The sequence below is a fragment of the Rhinichthys klamathensis genome, unplaced genomic scaffold (genome assembly GCF_029890125.1).
Source record: "Rhinichthys klamathensis goyatoka isolate OS25496 unplaced genomic scaffold, OSU_Roscu_1.1 h1tg000961l_1, whole genome shotgun sequence".
NCBI lineage: Eukaryota > Metazoa > Chordata > Actinopteri > Cypriniformes > Leuciscidae > Rhinichthys > Rhinichthys klamathensis.
Genome location: NW_026607279.1, coordinates 173,563 through 192,400, shown reverse-complemented (window position 1 = coordinate 192,400; position 18,838 = coordinate 173,563). Strand labels below are relative to the sequence as shown.

Genomic DNA, 18,838 nt, shown 5'->3' with positions numbered 1-18,838 from the left:
AAACATCGACACCTTTCCTTGTTCCTGCTTCATATCATGTACCTACACTGAGCACACATTGTCTTGAGGTACTGAACAAAAGTTGGACCGAGCAGCTAATAAATCCTGCAGATCCCCTGTAACCACTAAACTGACCTCAATAAAACAAATTCTGCACCATAAAATCTGTAAATAGACATAAAAGTGAGATGAAACAAAAGGTATCGAATATCTCAGAAATGCTTTAAAGAAGTTCAGTCCTGCTCCAGGAGATCTATATATCGCACTGCAGGGTTCAGATCCTCTAGTCAAACACACTTCAACCAGCAAATCCAAGTCTTCAGGTTCATTGGCAATTACAGGCAGGGTTTGAAATAAACCATACAGGGAGGCAGATTTCCAGGGACTGTAATGAGTATATGTAACTTTCCAAATATTTTTACAGCAATGCTTTTCAAAGTTTTAAAGGGATCGTTTCTGTCCGTTCGTTCCAAACCGGTATGACTTTCTTTCTTCTGTTGAACACAAAATGATAGCCTACTACTGGTTGTTTTTCCCCCAGTGCAATTGCAATGAATAGGGTAGGAAGCTTTCAAGCTTAAAAAAAAATGACAGAAAAGCACCAAGTTGTTCATATTGTGCACTATATTTTAAATGAATTAAAATGAAATTGAATTACAGTAAGTACTTGGTACGTTCACAAATCATATTTAGATCAGATCAACGTTGTGAACTGGATCAGTGATTCATTGAAAAGATCCGACTCATAAGAATCATTTGTTTATGAATTGGGCATTGCTACTTCTCTCATAAACACTTTTCAATTAACAACTTAATTTTCAGTCATATGGACCACTTAAATGATAGATTTTGAAAGCTTCACCCATTTATTGTTTTATTTATTTATTCATTTATGATTTAACGCTATATCAGCAGTAATGGCTATATTCATGGCAATCAACAGTAAAAATATTTATGATTACAATCATATAATGTAACTGCATATAAAGATAATGACCAGGACATTCTTTAAAATGTTTCCTTATGATTCACAGAAGAAATAAAAAGTCATAAAGGTTAGGAATGACATAAGAGTGAGTAATGTTTGAGAGAATCATTCCAGTGTAACACTAAATTAAAAGCAAAATTCATGTAAAGATCCCAACTTCCTTGTCAACATCTTTTTATACACGCTTGTAAAACTTCTGGTCTCTAGTGGTGAGAACAAGGTCCTTCACCATCACTGACGTTTGTATTCAAAAGCCTTTTCAGCAGGCAACTAATGAAATGAAGTACTATTCCTTGAGTACTTCCTATATTCATATTTTTTTACGTTTTAAATATGAATTTTCACATTCAAAATAACCCACAACATCATACACCGAGACAAAAAATAACACCCTTCTGAAGAGCGGGTACACCGATGCCCTATTTCTACTTTTGTCTTAAACAATTTATGATCATTGCTTTCTTATGGCAGGCCACCAAACCCCTCATTAAACAGTGTGATGCAATAACATGAGCAGGTCATTAGCATTTCAAAGGTCTTTCACCATCTTCATGTTTGTCAGATGGACAGCGCAGTCCACTGCTCTCCCTGAAGCTTTAAGAAATTTATAACATAATACTCTGGAGGTAAGAACAAGGTCTTTCAACCTAGTTAGAGAAGGGTTTTCATCACACATTCACTGACATCTTTTAAACATGTACAGCCTCTCGTCCATTCTCTTCACTCTTTCCTTTGCATCTTTGAGTCAACAAGTGATACACGAGCAAACCGGTCCGACACACAATGAATTTCTATACATCTCTCAGCCGATATATGAACACGTCTTTTCTAATATGGCGTATTCTAGGGTCTTAATAATAATTTAAAACTAATATTTTTACGAAATGTTATATTATCATAAATATTTTTTAATTAAATAATTTAACAAACTACTAAGCATACCAAATTTAACTTAAAATAATAATAATAATAGTAACAGCCAAACCAGTGTAGTTATTGTTAAGTAAAACTAAAACCATTCAAAATTGTTTTTTAATAATTTAAATAAAAATGAAACAAAATATAAATATTAAATGAAAAACTTGTTGTTCAATGTTGCCATCGCATCTAACTGATTGGTACTACTCTAAGTACCAGAATTACTAAAAATAAAACAAATGCAAATAAATTAAAGCCAAGTAAAAAAAAAAAAAAAAAAAGAATTACAATGAAAACTGAAAATATAAAAATAAAAGCTTATTAAAAATATTGATAAATACTATAATAGTATATAAATAATAATAAAATAACACTGTTTTAAACTGGTTTCCCAAACACTCCTGGTCATCAATGGAGTTTCAGCATTTACCACCAGGGGCAAGCTGAGCCATGCTAACCAGCTAACTGTAACCCTTTGGTAGTAGGACAACAAAAACAAATAAAGAAAAGTTTTGAAAGCGCAGAGTCACACTTCGCAAGTCAAGCTACGAATTGCCTCTACACAATTTACTGGGATAGGAAAGAAAGTAGTTAAACATCAGAAAAATAAGACCATGCACCTTTTCCATTTGAGAATACAGTACCTCGAGATGCTGTGGTCGGTGAGGGCTTTTTGGGAAGGTCTGAGAAACTACTGCCATCCAGGCCTGACCCCTTGCATTCCTTCTTTTCTGTGGTGCTGGGACTTGTGGTCTCCATGATGAGCCTGAAAGAGAAAAACTGATTTTTACTGTATTCTGAGTCACACAAATAGATGACCTGAAACATGCTACGAAGTAGGTTAGCGGACAAAAAGAGGTGTCGCAACCTGTCATCGCTAGGTTTTTAAAAACATACGCAACGACTGATGCAAAATGTAATAATATCACTTCCCTCGAAAGTCCTACAAATGCATGAAATCTTCAGAGGGAGTGACTGAAATGTTTCCATTATATAAACTACAATTCTACAGAAAAATCCTTCACTTCCCTCTGCCCTGTCTCATGACTTGTCTGTTTGTTTTGAGAGCTTAGAGGAGCCGTTATAGAAATGCCATGTTACCAGAAGAGACAAAGCAGAGAGCGTGCAGAGCACCTCCTCTATGGCAGCTCTGTCAGAGCGCTCAAGTGCCTGTGCTGAAGGCAGATGACTTGGCAGCACGCCGCTTGTTTAACTTTGTGTAACCTACAAGATTATCCTTGGTTCAGAGCAAACAGCGAGCGGTTTAGGACTGAAAAGAGGTCCAAACTGAGGCCATTCAGTCTCTGATTGTGGCTGCCCATGTTGTTTGTTCTTCAGCAAATTAACAAGTTTATACTTTATACTATATGTTTATAAGCAAGGTTTAAAGTTTAATAAATGCATGAAGTCAGTGAGTAATTATGTAAATATTCCTGATCTCAATACTGACCAAAATAATCAGTTATTTTTATTAATTATAATAATGAGTATCATTTTTGTCATAATCAAGAATCCCTGCCCTAGTGAAAAAAAATCTATATCAAAATGTATTTAAAATACATGTATTACATACTAAGTATACAACAAACCCATAAACATATTTATTGACATATCGCTTGGGAATTACTGACATTAATATTATAGTTAAACTTTATTTGGAGCACTTCTTTATTGCACAATGCACATTAATTAATATTAAGCCTAAAATGTGTTTTAATATTCAAATGCAAGATATTTAAAGTGCATCAATAGTTCCACTTTAGCACAATCAAATATACTTTAAGTATATTTTTAGTAGGACCTTAGCACTATTTCCAGATAACTAAAGTGTTTTAAGTACAAAATTAGTGGTTCCAATTTAGCAGACTTTAAATACCAATTTAGTATACCAAAAGTACAATTGCATTGTATTTATATTGTACATAAATATGTGAATGTATTTGTAGTATACTTAGCATAAAATAAATGTATTTCAAATACAGTTTAGTATATTTATTTTTTCACTTGGGTATAGACTGTGGTATTTGGAAGCCTGAAAAAAAAAAGAAAAAGTAAAATAAAGTCATAATTGTGAGACAAGGCACATTGTGATACACTTTATATTTTCCTTCTACCAAAACAAACAAATGAATTTGTTTTTTAATCATATCACAACAGCTCATTAGAGAAAATAACTAGCATATTATCTGTAGTGTGCTCCAAAAGGAAAATGATGCATGCAAACTAAATGATGCTTTCCTTTTGACCTTTTGAATGTTGTTTCTACATGCTAATTCAAAATGTAATTTTCTTATGTTCAGTATCCTGTAAGAGTACCTGTGGCCACATTCATCAGCCTTTTCTCGTGCCAGTCAAACATCCCTTTGCCAAGATAAGCCGATTAGAGGTGGACTGACTGTTGGAGTTGGCCAGCATTTGTCTCACTACTTGTTAGCCAAGAGGGTACATTTGCCATCCTGTCTCACTGACACCTCCTCATAGATGTAACTAAACATTGTAGCTGTCAAAGGATTCATTTATACATTAATAATGAGGCCTCCAAATGCTGCTTGTGAACTCAGTGTTGTCATCAAAAGTACACAGGCCAATTATAACAACTGGGACATTCCTATACGTCTCTTATGGAAACCACCTTCCAGGACTCAAAGTCTTTCTTGTTCCATATCATTACCACGATTGTTAAAAGAGAATGTTAAATGAAATGAATCCCTGTTTGAGGACATTAGTCAAACACAAACATGATATTCCTGGCACTGGTCACCTTTATTTGCCAGAAACACCTATTACTGCAGCCAAAGCTGCCCTGGAACAGACGCACAGTAACAATGACTCATAAACACCTGTCAAAGATGATCAATTATTATAACTTCAATAACATTCATCATACAAGGAGTCATTTCAATACTTCAACGATTATCTATCTATATATATCTATATATATATATCTATATATAATATATATATATATATATATGTATGTGTGTGTGTGTGTGTGTGTGTGCGCGCGTGTGTATTAATTTCTTTAAAAAAAAAAAAAAGATAAACAAATTACTGACCCCAAACTTTTAAACAGTAGTGTATAGTGTTACAAAAGATTTCTATTTTAAATAAATGCTGTTCTTTTTGTTCCTGAAATCCTGAAAAAAGTATCATAGGTTATAAAAAAATATTAAGCAGCACAACTGTTTCCAACATTGATAATAAATCAGCATTAGAATGATTTCTGAAGGACCATGTGACACTTAAGACTGGTGTAATGGCGGCTAAAAATTCAACTTTGCATCACAAAAATACATTTTAAAGTATATTCAACTAGAAAAACATTATTTTTAATTGTAATAATATTTCACAATTTTTTCTGTATTTTTTATCAAATAAATCAGGCTTGATGAGTTTAAGAGACTTCTTTCAAAAACATTAAAAATAGTAAAGTTTCCAAACTTTTGACCAGTACACAAATGTGACCATGGACCACAAAACCAGTCACATGGGTAAATTTTTTTAAAATCGAGACGTATACATCAATGAAAAGCTTATTTATTCAGCTTTCAGATGATGTATGGTTTGTTAGGATAGGACAATATTTGGCCAAGATACAACTATTTGAAAATCTGGGATCTGAGGGTTCAAAAACAAAATTTAAAATTGAGAAAATCACCTTTAAAGTTGTCCATTTATGTTCGCGATTGTGCTGCATTCACTCACAAAAATAAATGCTTTATATATTTACGGTAGGAAATTGACTAAATATCTTAATGGAACATGATCTTTACTTAAAGTCCTAATGTTTTTTGGCATAAAAGAAAAATCGATCATTTTGAATTTAGAATTATTATTTTTATATATACAAAAAAAACCTTATTCAATTTCAAAATTCACAAAAAATATCTGAAAAGCTCACATTATTCAAATGGCAGGGTTGTTAGCTATTGGTTCAAAAGTTAAGGCTAAAAAAGGCTAACGTAGTATGGCTAATCATCCCAAAATGGCCAAAATTCTAACGTTTGATTAGCATAGCCAATATATCAGTACCCCATATTGCCATTTGCTTGTCACAGTCTGTAGTCTAAACCTAACTCTGACCCTTTGATGAGAAGATCTGACAGTACAGGTGTACATAACCGAGTGGACAGGTGGCGGTGAGGGGGGAAAACGACAAGAAAGCAACTCTGTTCTTCTGCGTGACTGCTTTGACAAATGCAGCGTGCGAAAAGGATCAGAATCTCAGGTCCGCATGACAGAGGGGTGTGAGACCACGCAGGCCTGCAGGCTAATCCTCCATAGCCGCCCCCTACCGCATCACCCCACCTACTGCTGGGCCAGAAAGTTCAGCCGTGACCGCTCACAAAAATCCCCCCTTTGAACGCTCCGTGTAGACCACCAAATTCACAATCACAGATAATGATTAGAACTGATTGTGAAACTGAGCTACAAGGGAACAGCAGAAGGAGGACATTTCATTAACTTCATACTTCTTGCAAATTTGATTTCCCTTCCAGCCAATAGTTTGACAAAGACGAGTGAAGTCAAGCAATAAAGCTGGACACAATCCACTTTATCTTCACACAACTTTCCCTCCATTTTTAGGAAAGCAATTACACCGACTACTTAGCACCAGCAATTATGTGGACTCCAAAAGTGTCAAAAGTGTTTTTCTTCCAGGAAGCTCCATGAACTTTTCTTCATTTTCCCTGAATACATGACAGGCAGCTTTGACTGCTTCTTTCTGTGCCTGTCATCAGTTTGAAAGGAAGCAACAGGTGTGAAAAAGACCATCCACCCCAAAGGACTGGGAGGGCGAAGAAAAAGGACAAAAACAGAGATAATGAGAGAGAACACCATGTGGCACTTCTGAACAATCAAACTGATGCTGAAGAAACACCTTGAACCATCTTATAGAGCTGACCATTTTTTATCAATAATTCTAGAAGCCCACGCTTCTGTTCAACACTCCAATAGCATCATAAGCTCTTAGCAGAAAAACAATCCAAAGGATAAACAGATAAATAAACAGCTAAATTAACAAATAAACACTTTCTGTATGATAATGACATGAACATGTTTGGCTTAGAGCCTCATTTCTTTTCAACTGTGTTATGGCTTGCCTCTCACACAACATGGAATGCAAACTTGACTTCCTCTTATTTGAGGATCTCTCCAGTCTTCGGTGTCATCGTGTGTTTTGGGGAGGACATAAATCACCGCTTCTTCATCTGTACAGTTATACATGCAAGTGAGAGCTATATTCAAAAGAACAATTATAGTGCAATAGTAGAGCAAAGTGATTAGACAAGATTATTTCTTTACATTTAACCATAATCTTGTAATCCAGGAACATGGATAACATTACAAGAATGAAGTGCATCTAATGTCACCAGGTCAGCAGGGTCAGGGAAGTTACACCAAAACGGTTCTCAATAATAAATCACTAATCGCTTTCTCTACACATTATAATGGGACCACTTTTCTAATTACTTCCACTGAGACAAAATTACATCACTCAACACTTTTGAGTGATAAAACATAGTATGCCATCTTCAATTTATTTTTTAAAGAAATGTACACTTTTAATCCACCAGGATGCATTAAACTGATCAAAAGTGAAAGTGAAGACATTTATAATGAATTTAAATAAATTCTGTTCTTTTTAACTTTATATTCTTCAAAGAATCCTGAAAATAAAGTATCACGGTTTCCACAAAAATATATTTTTTTTAAGCCGTGGAACTGTTAATAACAACATGGATAATAAAAATAAGAATTTCTTGAGCACCAAATCAGCATATTAGAATGATTTCTGAAGGATCATGTGACACTGAAGACTAGAGTAATGGCTGCTGAATATTCAGATTTGCCATCATAGGAATACTTGTTTTTTTAAATATATTAAAATAGAAAGCAGTTATTTTAAATTGTAATAATATTTCACAATATGGTTTTACAGTTTTTTTTTTATCAAATACATGCAGCTTTGGTGAGCATAAGAGACTTCTGTTAAAAACATTAACAAAATCTTACATTTTGAATGGTAGTGCATGAATAAAAGTACAAGAACAATAACTAATTTTATGAATGAAAAATAGATGGTAATATCTTGCAGTGAAAACAGAAAAAAACATGATGATTACATGTTACTATGTTATTGTAAAAGTTTATAATGCACTACTCTAACGCAACACGAGGTCACTGAAACAGGACATTTAAAGGGGTAGTTCACCCAAAAATGAAAATTATGTAATTAATTACTCGCCATCGTGTCGTTCCAAACCAATAAGACTTTTGTTCATCTTCGGAACACAAATGAAGATCTTTTTGATTAAATCTGAGAGCTTTCTGTCCCTCCGTTGACAGCAACTGACACTTTGATGCTTCAAAAAGTTCATGAAAAAAGGATTGAATTGAGCCGTTTAGTCCAAATTTTCAAATCGGTTTATATGACGAAGAGATTGAATTTAGGCTTTTATTCACATATAAACATTGATCAGATATGGTAAACGGAAGCTCAAGCATGCTTGAGTGACATGCAAGAAACAACAAGGTTTGTTCTCACGCGTCAAGCATGTTCGGTTGATCGTCTGTTTATGTTCGCTGATCAATGTTTATATGCTGCTAAAAGTCTAAATTCAATCCGTTCATCATATAAAGCGATCAAGTCTCCTCAGAAAATTTGGACTAAACCGCTCAATTCATATGGATTAGTTTTACGATCTGTTTATCACAAACTTTTTTAAGAGACAGAAATCTCTCAGATTTAATTTAAAATATCTTCATTTGTATTTTCGAAAATGAATGAAGGTCTACAGGTTTGGAACGACATGAGGGTGAGTAAATGATGGGGTGAACTAACCTTTTAAAATCTCCTCAACTCAAGGAACCCACCCCAAAAGAATTCAGCAAAGGTATACCTACAGTAGATCTTGATCATTTGAAGTCAAGATTTTATGGCATTCTTCTAAAACAAAAGCACTATTTTTAATCTTTTTCAACTTTTTAATTTTCCTCGAAATGTTGTTCTCAACTAATGCTTACTACCAGACAAAAATATTTGACATTTTCCTTCTTAATTTTTCTTTGATGTTTATTGTTCGTGAGCATTTTAGCTCCAAGAGCTCGCTACATATCAACAGGCATTCAATATAACAAGTGTGTTATATTCCGGAATATGACAATGCTGCACCCAGTCAATGTTGGAATCAGACTATCTTACTATTGACTTCCATAACAAACCTGATGCAGAGATCAATATGAATGAGCATGGAGATTAGATTCATAGCAAAGCAGCAGAACTATAACATCCTCCTCCTCTCAACACTGAAAGACCTGATGAGTTGGCACTGACCAGCAGGGAAAAGACCAGAGGATGACCTTACCCCCACCACCCCCCGCCCCGCAACCCAACCCCTGCATATATGCAATATCCTGTGCTTGATCTCTTTGTCCTCCTAAAAATCTGAAACAGATGTTTACTTTACAACCAAGTCTATCGTTTAAGAAACTGTCCCAGCGAGGGTCTCAGCGAAGCTCTGTTGAGTGCGCTGAGAATGTCGTTGTATATGTTTGTGCACCTAATTAAATCGTTATGAGAGCTGTGTTTATACTACAAGTGTTTATAAATAAGGTGAGGCTTACTGAGAGGATACTTTAACAGAGCGTAGTGCAGCTGTTGCGTGTCACATCACAGATCTCATGAAAGAATTTGCTCTCTCTGCACACCATTTGCTCGGGTCACTAAACCAAATGGGTAGTTAGCGCTCTCTCGCTACAGGCCCAGCTGTCATCCCTCCGTCTGTCCTCCCAGAAAGAAACAGACACAAATGTTAATTACATGCTTGTGAAAGCAATTATAGTTGCGGTGTAATGTAGTTTCAACGTAATTAGCAGCTAACTTACTGAATGGGACGTATTTTATTGTACAGTTTGGCTCGGCAGCTTGAGGGTGTACTGTATCATTAAGGGTAAATATCATTTAGGCTAAGGAAACATTATGAATGCCGACCGCATAACCAGCACATGACTGTTTTTGGGATTATGCATGTTCTAAAACATCCAATGTATTTTAATAAGACAATTACTCAAAATTAAAAAAATAATAAATAGGAAAATCGCTATACACTCCAAAAAAAATGTATATCAATACGTTATGACATCATGCTTTTACATTGCTTTAACTCATCAAAATAAGTTCAGCAATCTTTAACTTTTTTACAAGTTATACATTTTTTAAGTCAGTTTAATGTAATTTAAGTTGAAATGCCTTAAACATACAAGTTGATTTACTTAAATTTAAGGCAGAAACTTTTTTTTACAGTGTAGAAAAGTATTAAATGTTGTTTTTAATATAGTTGTATAAGTGTAATGCATTCATAAAACGTCAGAAAAGGCAATATTTAAAATTTTCATATTGTTTAAATGTATTTACTATTTCATTTTAATTAATAATCAGAATAAACAAAAGCATGTAATGTTGTTCATTAGCTAACTGACTATTTATGAATGGTGTGAACACAGAATTTATCAGCAAAGAACGCGGCTCATCCAATCAGAATTTAGAGTCATAGAGTCCATTTCATAATATCATTTCACTGTTTGGTTTACACATGCACAAACTTGAAAATATCGGTCCATCATCATGGTCACATATAAAGTCATTCTAAACCCGAACCCTTATGCTCGTCTTCTCAGTTCAAAGTTGAAATCTTCTGTTATCTAGATCTCTCTGATGATTTCTTCATGGTGTCGGCATGTGTGATCTTATTTCACAGCTTTTTTTGTTGTCTGTTTTGCAAGTCAGGGGTCTGTCAGCTGTGCGGAGGGTGGAGAAACACTGGTATCTGTAACGTGTGAAGGTGTCTGTGTGGATTCCCAACTCTACCAGCTGCTTTACACCCTGACACTTGACACCTGACACCCGTCTGTGTGTTGGACAATTAGACACATTCAGATTATCGGTCAGCACTAATACGACTATGAAATCAGCCAAAAATACATATTCAGTCATTATTTACCTCACCTGCATGATGTTCCAGGCCTTTTTTGGTCAATTATTATCTAGTTCTTGCCTAACAACAACAGCTAAACACTGCTAAAATATCTTTTCAAGAAATTGCAGTAGACAAAAACCTCCAAACAAAATGAGCAGTGGAAAATTATAAGTGATCTAGGATCTTTTTACAGCAGATGCCATTGAAAACACAGAAAGTCTATCATGACACTGCTTTGAATAAGGTCTATATAGTGAGTGACCAGGGGCTGTAAAGCTACAAAAAGCACAAAATGGACCATAAAAGCATCATAAAAGTGGTCCAAACTAAAGTTTTCTGAAGTTATACAATAGACTGCTGCAGGGATGATGTAGTTTTGAAGGCCAACCCATCAGTTTGCATCACCCTGGTTCCCTCGACAAAAAGCCAATAGGATTGGCATTTTGGATTATTGTAGAAAATACCAACAAACCAATACAAATGACATGAATTTTGAATTCAAAATACAAAAATCTTCACAAGTATAAAAAAATAAGTTAGTCATGGTCACATGACATCAACGTTAACACCGCGGTAAACTTCAGACAAATCATTTAATCATTATTTAAAATCTTCAAGTTGAATAAGAATAGTTTGCAAGAGTATAAACACAACAACAAGGCTGTAAAAGCAGACTAATGAGTCGATGATTTACTGTTCGGTGGGATGTTAAATGTCCCCAACAACCTCTGTAGTCCCATTTAGCCACTTGCTAGCAAGTCTTCTTCAAGACATATAAAAGATTAAAAAACATGGAGTAGTGTATTATTGATGCATTTTAAGTCATCGAATAAAACAATAAAATATCCTGAACTTACCACAGACCTCATTTCAGCCATTTAACAAACAAACAAACAAAAAAACCCCACAGACTTCAGGACGATGGAACCAGAAGTTATAAAATGCTAACTCGCTTCTGGGTTTTAGGATTAATTTTTTTCCAGCAATCTATTGTTTTGAGTAGAGAATAGACCAAAACCGAACTTGGTTATCCTTGTGTCTAGCCTGCGTAGAGAGTGGCTCTTTTTTTTTTTTTTTTTTTACACTTTTATGGTACTTTTTTCATCAGCATCTACAGTATATGAACTGTTGTTTGTATGGCAAGGGCTGTGTAAAGCTTCTTTCAAAAAAAAAATTTGTGGTACAATGAAAAAACTATTTTCCCATCCCTTTTTATGAATGTTTCTAGTCTTTGAGATGCACACTGTTCTAACTACCCCAATGTGGGGAGTCATATATTTCAGCTACACCGGGAATACACTGCGAGATGATGACAGGGACACACATGATCCTTATCCAGCATAACGTAGTGAGAGAATTCCACAGTGAGCCTGGCCGTGATCCAGCACGGCGTTCAGGGAGAGGCCACGAGCGGGAGTGGACATGTGTGATGGGGGAACAAGCGGGCTGATTGCTAAAGATTACCACATGGCTTCTCCTTGCTCAACACATCCAGCTCGTCTTCCAGTCTGTTGGAGGAGTCTGTGGCCTGGCAGGAATTCAGCGCTCCTCTTTGGATCTCCCTGCTCATCCTATGGAACGCAATGAGACTGATCTATCTACCCACTCCATTCCTTGCAAGTCTGGTCAGGAGCTGGGAGGCCGCCTGATAAATCACAACTCCCTTGCATCGACTTCTCCGTTTCCAATAACTCCGGAAACAGAAGACTACCCTGCCGAACCGCTGGTGGCCTCTGTGCAGTTCAGACTCGGTTTCTGCATCCGATTAGCTCCGACAACAAACACTTGGAACAGCGTGCTATTGTTTGAGCCTGCGACGTTGAGAGGGTAAACTGCGACTCACAGGCTGTGAAGATGATACAATAACTGTAATAACGATACAGACAGCCACTGTGAAGAGGTTCCCATAATGAAGAACTGGATAGCACGTCAGCAGCCCTTCAGGAATTAATTAACTAGCACATCAAAGCTAACCCTCAGAGGCCACAGTGTCACACGGTACTTTGATTTAACGCTGGCTGTTGACTGCACATAATGCCTATCCTGACATTCACTGGTTTATATTCCGTCCTCTTACATTAAGTAAAACTTCTAACTTTTCTCACAAACTTTTCAGGATAAGTACCACCTTTGATCAAAACACTCAAGTCAAGGATGGGAATTGTAAAGAATTTATCGATTCCTGTTCGGATTCATCTTAACAACTCGGGTTCCTTAACAGCTTCATCAATGATTCTTTCAGTAGTGTGTAGGATATTTGAATAAAAAAATACATGCAATTCCACTGCAAAAATGGTGAGATAATTTCAGTAATAAATTAAACACACTCTTTGTATCGAGTTGTCAGTGACTTTTTAGAGACAGCATAAATGTACTCCAAAAACTGGCCTTAATATTTAACAACAGCACTAAACAAACAAATAATGCAGAAACATTCATTAAAGTGTCACTCGTTTCAGGAATCAGTTTACGGTAATTGCACTGTTTTTGATCCACTAAAAAAAACAACTTATTGGAATCATTTGGTTGTAAATCAATCTACGCTGCACTGGTTGTGCTATATGTTTTTTAGTCACTAAGAATCGATTCAGAGTCATTCGTTTGGGAATCGAGTCATTCGTTTGGGAATCAATACACTGGTTGTTCTATTTGTTTTTGATTCACTAACAAAAATCGACTCACTAGAGTCATTCGTTTGGGAATCAATATACTCTGGTTGCATTGAAAGTTCTTGATTCCCTAAAAAAAGGAGCGACTCAGAGTCATATTTCCGAAAATTAAACTATGCTGGTCATGTATAACAATTGTATTCACTTCAGTGGACTTTTTATGGTTCAAGAATATAAATGAGCTGGATAAAGGTGTATACAGATCATAAATTAGAAATAAAACACTGAACATATTTAAATAAACTAAAATAAATATAAAGTAAAAAAAAAAAAAGCTATATTGAGTTGTGCCGTCTACCAGCCGGGAAAACTCCCATGCAGTTTGAGAACCACTGAACTCATTCTGACAGTAATCTAAATATAATTCCCAGCACCACAGCTTGTTTTCATGTTCTATGGATATTCCAACAGACTCAGCTGTCACTACACCTCATCTAAAATTCAAATACAGACTTGTAATTTTGGTCTAGTAAGATGTTTATTCATGGTCAGCTAATAACATAAATTTAGGTCCGTCCTCCGCATACTGTGTCTGGAGGTTTGCATGAATCACAGGTGGACGTGTGGTTTGGGAAAGGTTAGCCATTCACTGTGTATAGAGTCACAGCACTGGCAAGTCAAATATAACTTAATGTAAACAGTATACATTTCAACTGTTCATTTTCCAGCTGTCTTTAAAGGGTGGCACGCCAGCCAACAGCACTAAAGAAATGAAAGAGTTAGAGCAAAAAAAATAACTAATAATAAAATAAAACTTTGCGAAAGAGAACAAAGCAGAAGGCTTGCAGCTTAACAAGCCTTTGAGGAAGGTGAACAGCGTTCCTGCTTGTGTACTTTATTTACCCGCACACATGCGCATGCATTAAACCAACAACTTTTACCCAATGCACTGGGATCTGGAATTCATATAAAACTGCACTGCTGCATTATTAAAAAAAAACATATGGCGAGTCTCCACTATATGTAAAAGATCAAGCAGTTCCTCAAAATGAAAACGTGCTATTTCATCTAAGGCACTAGGACTCCATGTAATGGCAACAGTTGATGACTACGGTAATAAGATCAATCAATCAAACTCTGGCCTTTCACTTATTTGCCGTTTGCCATTTAATGGCATATTAAAGTCTTTTTATATACATTTGCGTGTGTGTGTGTGTGTGGTTTTTGTGATGATATCTGTACAGACTTAAAGGGATAGTTCAGCCAAAATTGAAAATTCTGTCATTAATTACTCACCCTCTTGTCCTCTCACACTCCAAACCCATAAGACTTTTGTTTATCTTCGGAACACAAATGAAGATATTTTAATAAAACTTGAGAGCTTTCTGTCCCTCTATTGAGAGCTACGCAACTACCACTTTGGCACTTCAAAAATTGATCGAAAAACTAATCCATATGAATTGAGCGGTGTAGTCCAAATTTTCTGAAGAGATACGATCGCTTTATATGATGATGAACATATTGAATTGATACATTTTTTATTCATATATAAAAACATTCATCAACTCACACATCAGTTGTGGTTAACGGAAGCTCAAGCATGTTCGCTTTACGTACGAGAACTAATCATTTGAGCTTCCGCAAGAACCCATGAGGTTTGTTCTCACGCGTCAAGCAGGTTCGGTTGAGCTTCGGTTTATATTCACTGATCAATATTTACACGTGAATAAAAGCCTAAATTCAATCTGTTCATCATATAAAGCGATCAAGTCTCTTCAGAAAATTTGGACTAAACCGCTCAATTCATATGGATTAGTTTTACGATCTCTTTATGAACTTTTGGAAGTGGTATTTTTTCATCAAAAAGATCTTAATTTGTGTTCCGAAGATGAACAAAACTATTACAGGTTTGGAACGACATGAGGGTGAGTAATTAATGACAGAATTTTCACTTTTGGGTGAACTGACCCTTTAACAATGCCCTGATAGTTGCATGAGAGAATGAGGGAGGAACAAGCTGTGAAGGATCTCATCCACACTCATAAACCGGATGTGATGTGATCCTTATTAACCCCAGACACTTGTGAGAGAATGAGGCGGATGTCTGGAGGGGTGTCCGACACAAACTACTAAAATGCAGGGATTGTCCCGTGTCCTACGGGCCAAAGCTGAGGAGATGGGTTTCAAAGAACAGCCTTTGAGAGGGCAAATGAATGTAAGCAGCTACCACTTCTCACATCTCTCTGTTTTCTCACCACACTGCCCTCATCTTCAATTCAGTCCGACACTAGAGACGCAGCACACAAACTTGAAACACAGCTGTCTTTCACAGCACTTTAAACGGCCATTAAAGTCTCATCAATTCACTTCGAGGCACAAGTGTACTTCAGGCACTCCTCGAAGCTTTTTCTTACCGATAAAGAGATTCAAGGTCTTGCCCGGCACACAACATTGACCAAGATACAAAGTGTAGTTCTAGTTCATCTCTTTGAGATTCCAAATAATTTCAGCTTTTTCTGTTGACAATTAATTTCCTGTGTTTGCTGAGGATGTACAATGAAAATAACTGTATCTCTATCATAAAAGTCAGCATAAAAAGGAAGTTTCGATGGTCTTTTCTTTCCTATTGTGACGTATATCAGAGCAAAACGCTTCTTGAACAAAACAAAAAATGTAGTGCGGTACTTGATTTTGTCCAGCAATTGTTGTTTGCTTTTGCTGTGATCTCATGTGAGAAAAGAAGTGGTAGCAAGACTACGAGGGCACATGAAAACAAAACAAAAAACAGATGTACAATGGATAATTAATTTATAATAAATACTGCAATATTTCATAAAAACAAAGAGTTTTTGCTTTTGATTTAACGGTGACTAAACATTTATAATACATCCTATTTTCTGTATAGAAAATTCAATGATGTTTTACATCCTAACAGTAGAGTTACTCTACTTTTTCTTTGATTGTCACTGCACTGTCTTGTCTCGTCCTTGTGCGGTGCATGTGCAATGTCATTCAAGGTCCCCCCTTTTTATGAGCATTTGTTAAAATCTCCCGCGGAATTCCAAGGCTGAACAGCCCTGATTTAGGCAGCAGGACAAGAGGGAAATGTGTGAAAATGTGCAGAGCAGCAGGAAGGGAAGATGAAAGTGACACGGTCAACCCATGTTTCAGAAGCTGATGACCATAGCCCAAACCAGGCTGAATAATCTGAATGGGCCATCATTTTTTTCCCCCCTTTTTGAATCCTTTCACTCGCTCTGCCTCTGACTGCTGGCGCTTCTCATTCTACACAATGGGAAATTCACTAAGACCTTTTATTCTTATGCTAATGCTCTCAACTGGGCATCACATTAAATTTAACACAAGCACACACTTTTCTGTTTTTCAGGAAAACAAGGCACACTCTTGCCACTCTTTTTGCCAATCCTTTAAACACAAAAATGACATTTACATAATACATTAAATTCTTTGCAATATTTTTGTAGAAAGTTATGGCAACTATAGTAACTTGAGTTTGTCAACAGAAAAATCAAAGAAAAGCCCACAGTAGCCAGCATAGCCTATAGGATTGTCTGTACTGATGATGTTGCTCTTTGGTAGCTAAATTATAGACATAGCTACCGTATTAAAAAAATCTTCTTTGGGAACTTGAACTATGTTTACAACGCTAACTATGATACAATATTTTGAAGGAACTGAGAACCAGTTTTTATTCAGAAACGTTTAAAAAAACGTTTAAACACTTTCAATGAATCTTAAACATGCTTCCTACCGGTATAGTACCTACGACTCTTATCAATCGGTTCTTTTAGGTGAATCACAAACAAACAGCGTGAATAGCGTAGACCAACTCATGAAGGGATGACATGATTCCAAATCTGAACGAATGACTCTTATGAGCCGGTTCTTTTAGTGATTCAAAAACTACAACTCGATAAGTGAGGATATTTATTGTATTTTCTGTTCTCAGCAGTCTGTTGTCCAATTTCGAGATAATTTCAGATTTGAACATACAACATATATGAGAAATCATATAGCCTACAGAATTTTTAAACATGTTTAGGCTTTAGACTTTTGTGCAATAGGCTAGCCTACCAATATATTATTAACAACAAAACGCAGTGTGTATATTTAACATTAACGTTATCAAACGAGCAATCACTCAGTAACTACTTTTAGGTTTCCAAAACCTTAAATACAACCCTCTAACATTTGGTTTATTCTCCAAGCATGATAAAAGTAGTAACTTGTAGTTCAGTAAGTGAATCAAATTTATTCAGTAATCGACTCATTTATATGCCCATAACAGCTATTGAATATTCGTTCGGGAAACAAACCAAATATTACTTTAAAATACTAAACGAATCTTTAATAGAACCATTAAAGAACCGGAATCGTTTAGAGGAATCCGAATCGGAAACGCTAAATTCTTTACGATTCCCATCCCTACCTGGGACACAAGTTGACAAAAGTTTGAGCTTGCAAAAGTCACAATATATGCCTCTAAGTTACGAAATGTAAAGCGCCGAAACCTCTTCTCGTCAGCATAGCTATAATATGTAGTTTATATGACACATTTCAATAGCTATACAGCAAGTTAATGTCGCGACACTTGTAACAACTGAAAGATGTAGCCTAATGAATTGAAAACACATTCAAGCTGCGTACACATTGTGATCAGTAACCTTATGAGTAAATCATCATAACGAAATACATATTTACCTCCTTTGATGTTGTATAGTTCGTCAGTTGCTCAGTTGTCCAGCGTGCATCCGAAAAACAACGCAATTGTACTTAAAACAAAATTGTTAAAAGTGATTCTGTCACGAAACTCCATCAGCGGTTTGTTTTGTTTTGCAAGAGCAAATGTTTTAGCAAAACTACATCATTCGGGGACGACGAAGCGCTACAGTTGCACCTCGCAAACTTTGACGATCCATCACACGCGTCTTCAAAAGACTGTACTTAGCCTACTCGAACATTAGAAAGTAATTTAGCCGTCAACACGGCAGAAATGTACCCCATGCAAGTTTGTTGAGTCGTCGGTTTTGATGTGCGGTGGGAGATCTGTTTTCGATCCGATCTGCCCTCCTCTATCTCCACTTCTCCCCCCAGTTCTTTGAGTTTTGGGCCACTCACTCTCTTCACCAGATGGGCCGGGTTACATCAAACCAAAGGTAGTTGCATGAGGCTTAAGAGGAGTTTGATTTCAAGTTTCACTGGAGTCTGGAGATTTGCAAAACCTTTGCATAAGAATATTTTACTTGGTTTAAAGTAAATCGATGAGCAGTTTAAGTTTGGTTGACTTCAATATAGGCTATGCCTAGCCTACCTCTATTAAC

General features: G+C 36.0%; 1 protein-coding gene across 2 annotated transcripts in view; it reads right to left on the bottom strand.

Annotated features, from left to right (window-relative positions):
- gli2a (GLI family zinc finger 2a) overlaps positions 1-18,637 on the bottom strand; it is an 82,747-nt gene extending 64,110 nt beyond the window's left edge. For both annotated transcript variants that reach the window (XM_056244330.1, XM_056244331.1), the window contains exons 1-2: positions 18,219-18,637; positions 2,551-2,672 (exon numbers count right to left, since the gene is read on the bottom strand). In XM_056244330.1, coding sequence (XP_056100305.1) covers positions 2,551-2,665 — 115 coding nt within the window. In that variant the 5' untranslated portion in view covers positions 2,666-2,672; positions 18,219-18,637. The remainder of the gene's footprint in view (positions 1-2,550; positions 2,673-18,218) is intronic.
- Between the last annotated feature and the right edge of the window lie 201 nt (positions 18,638-18,838).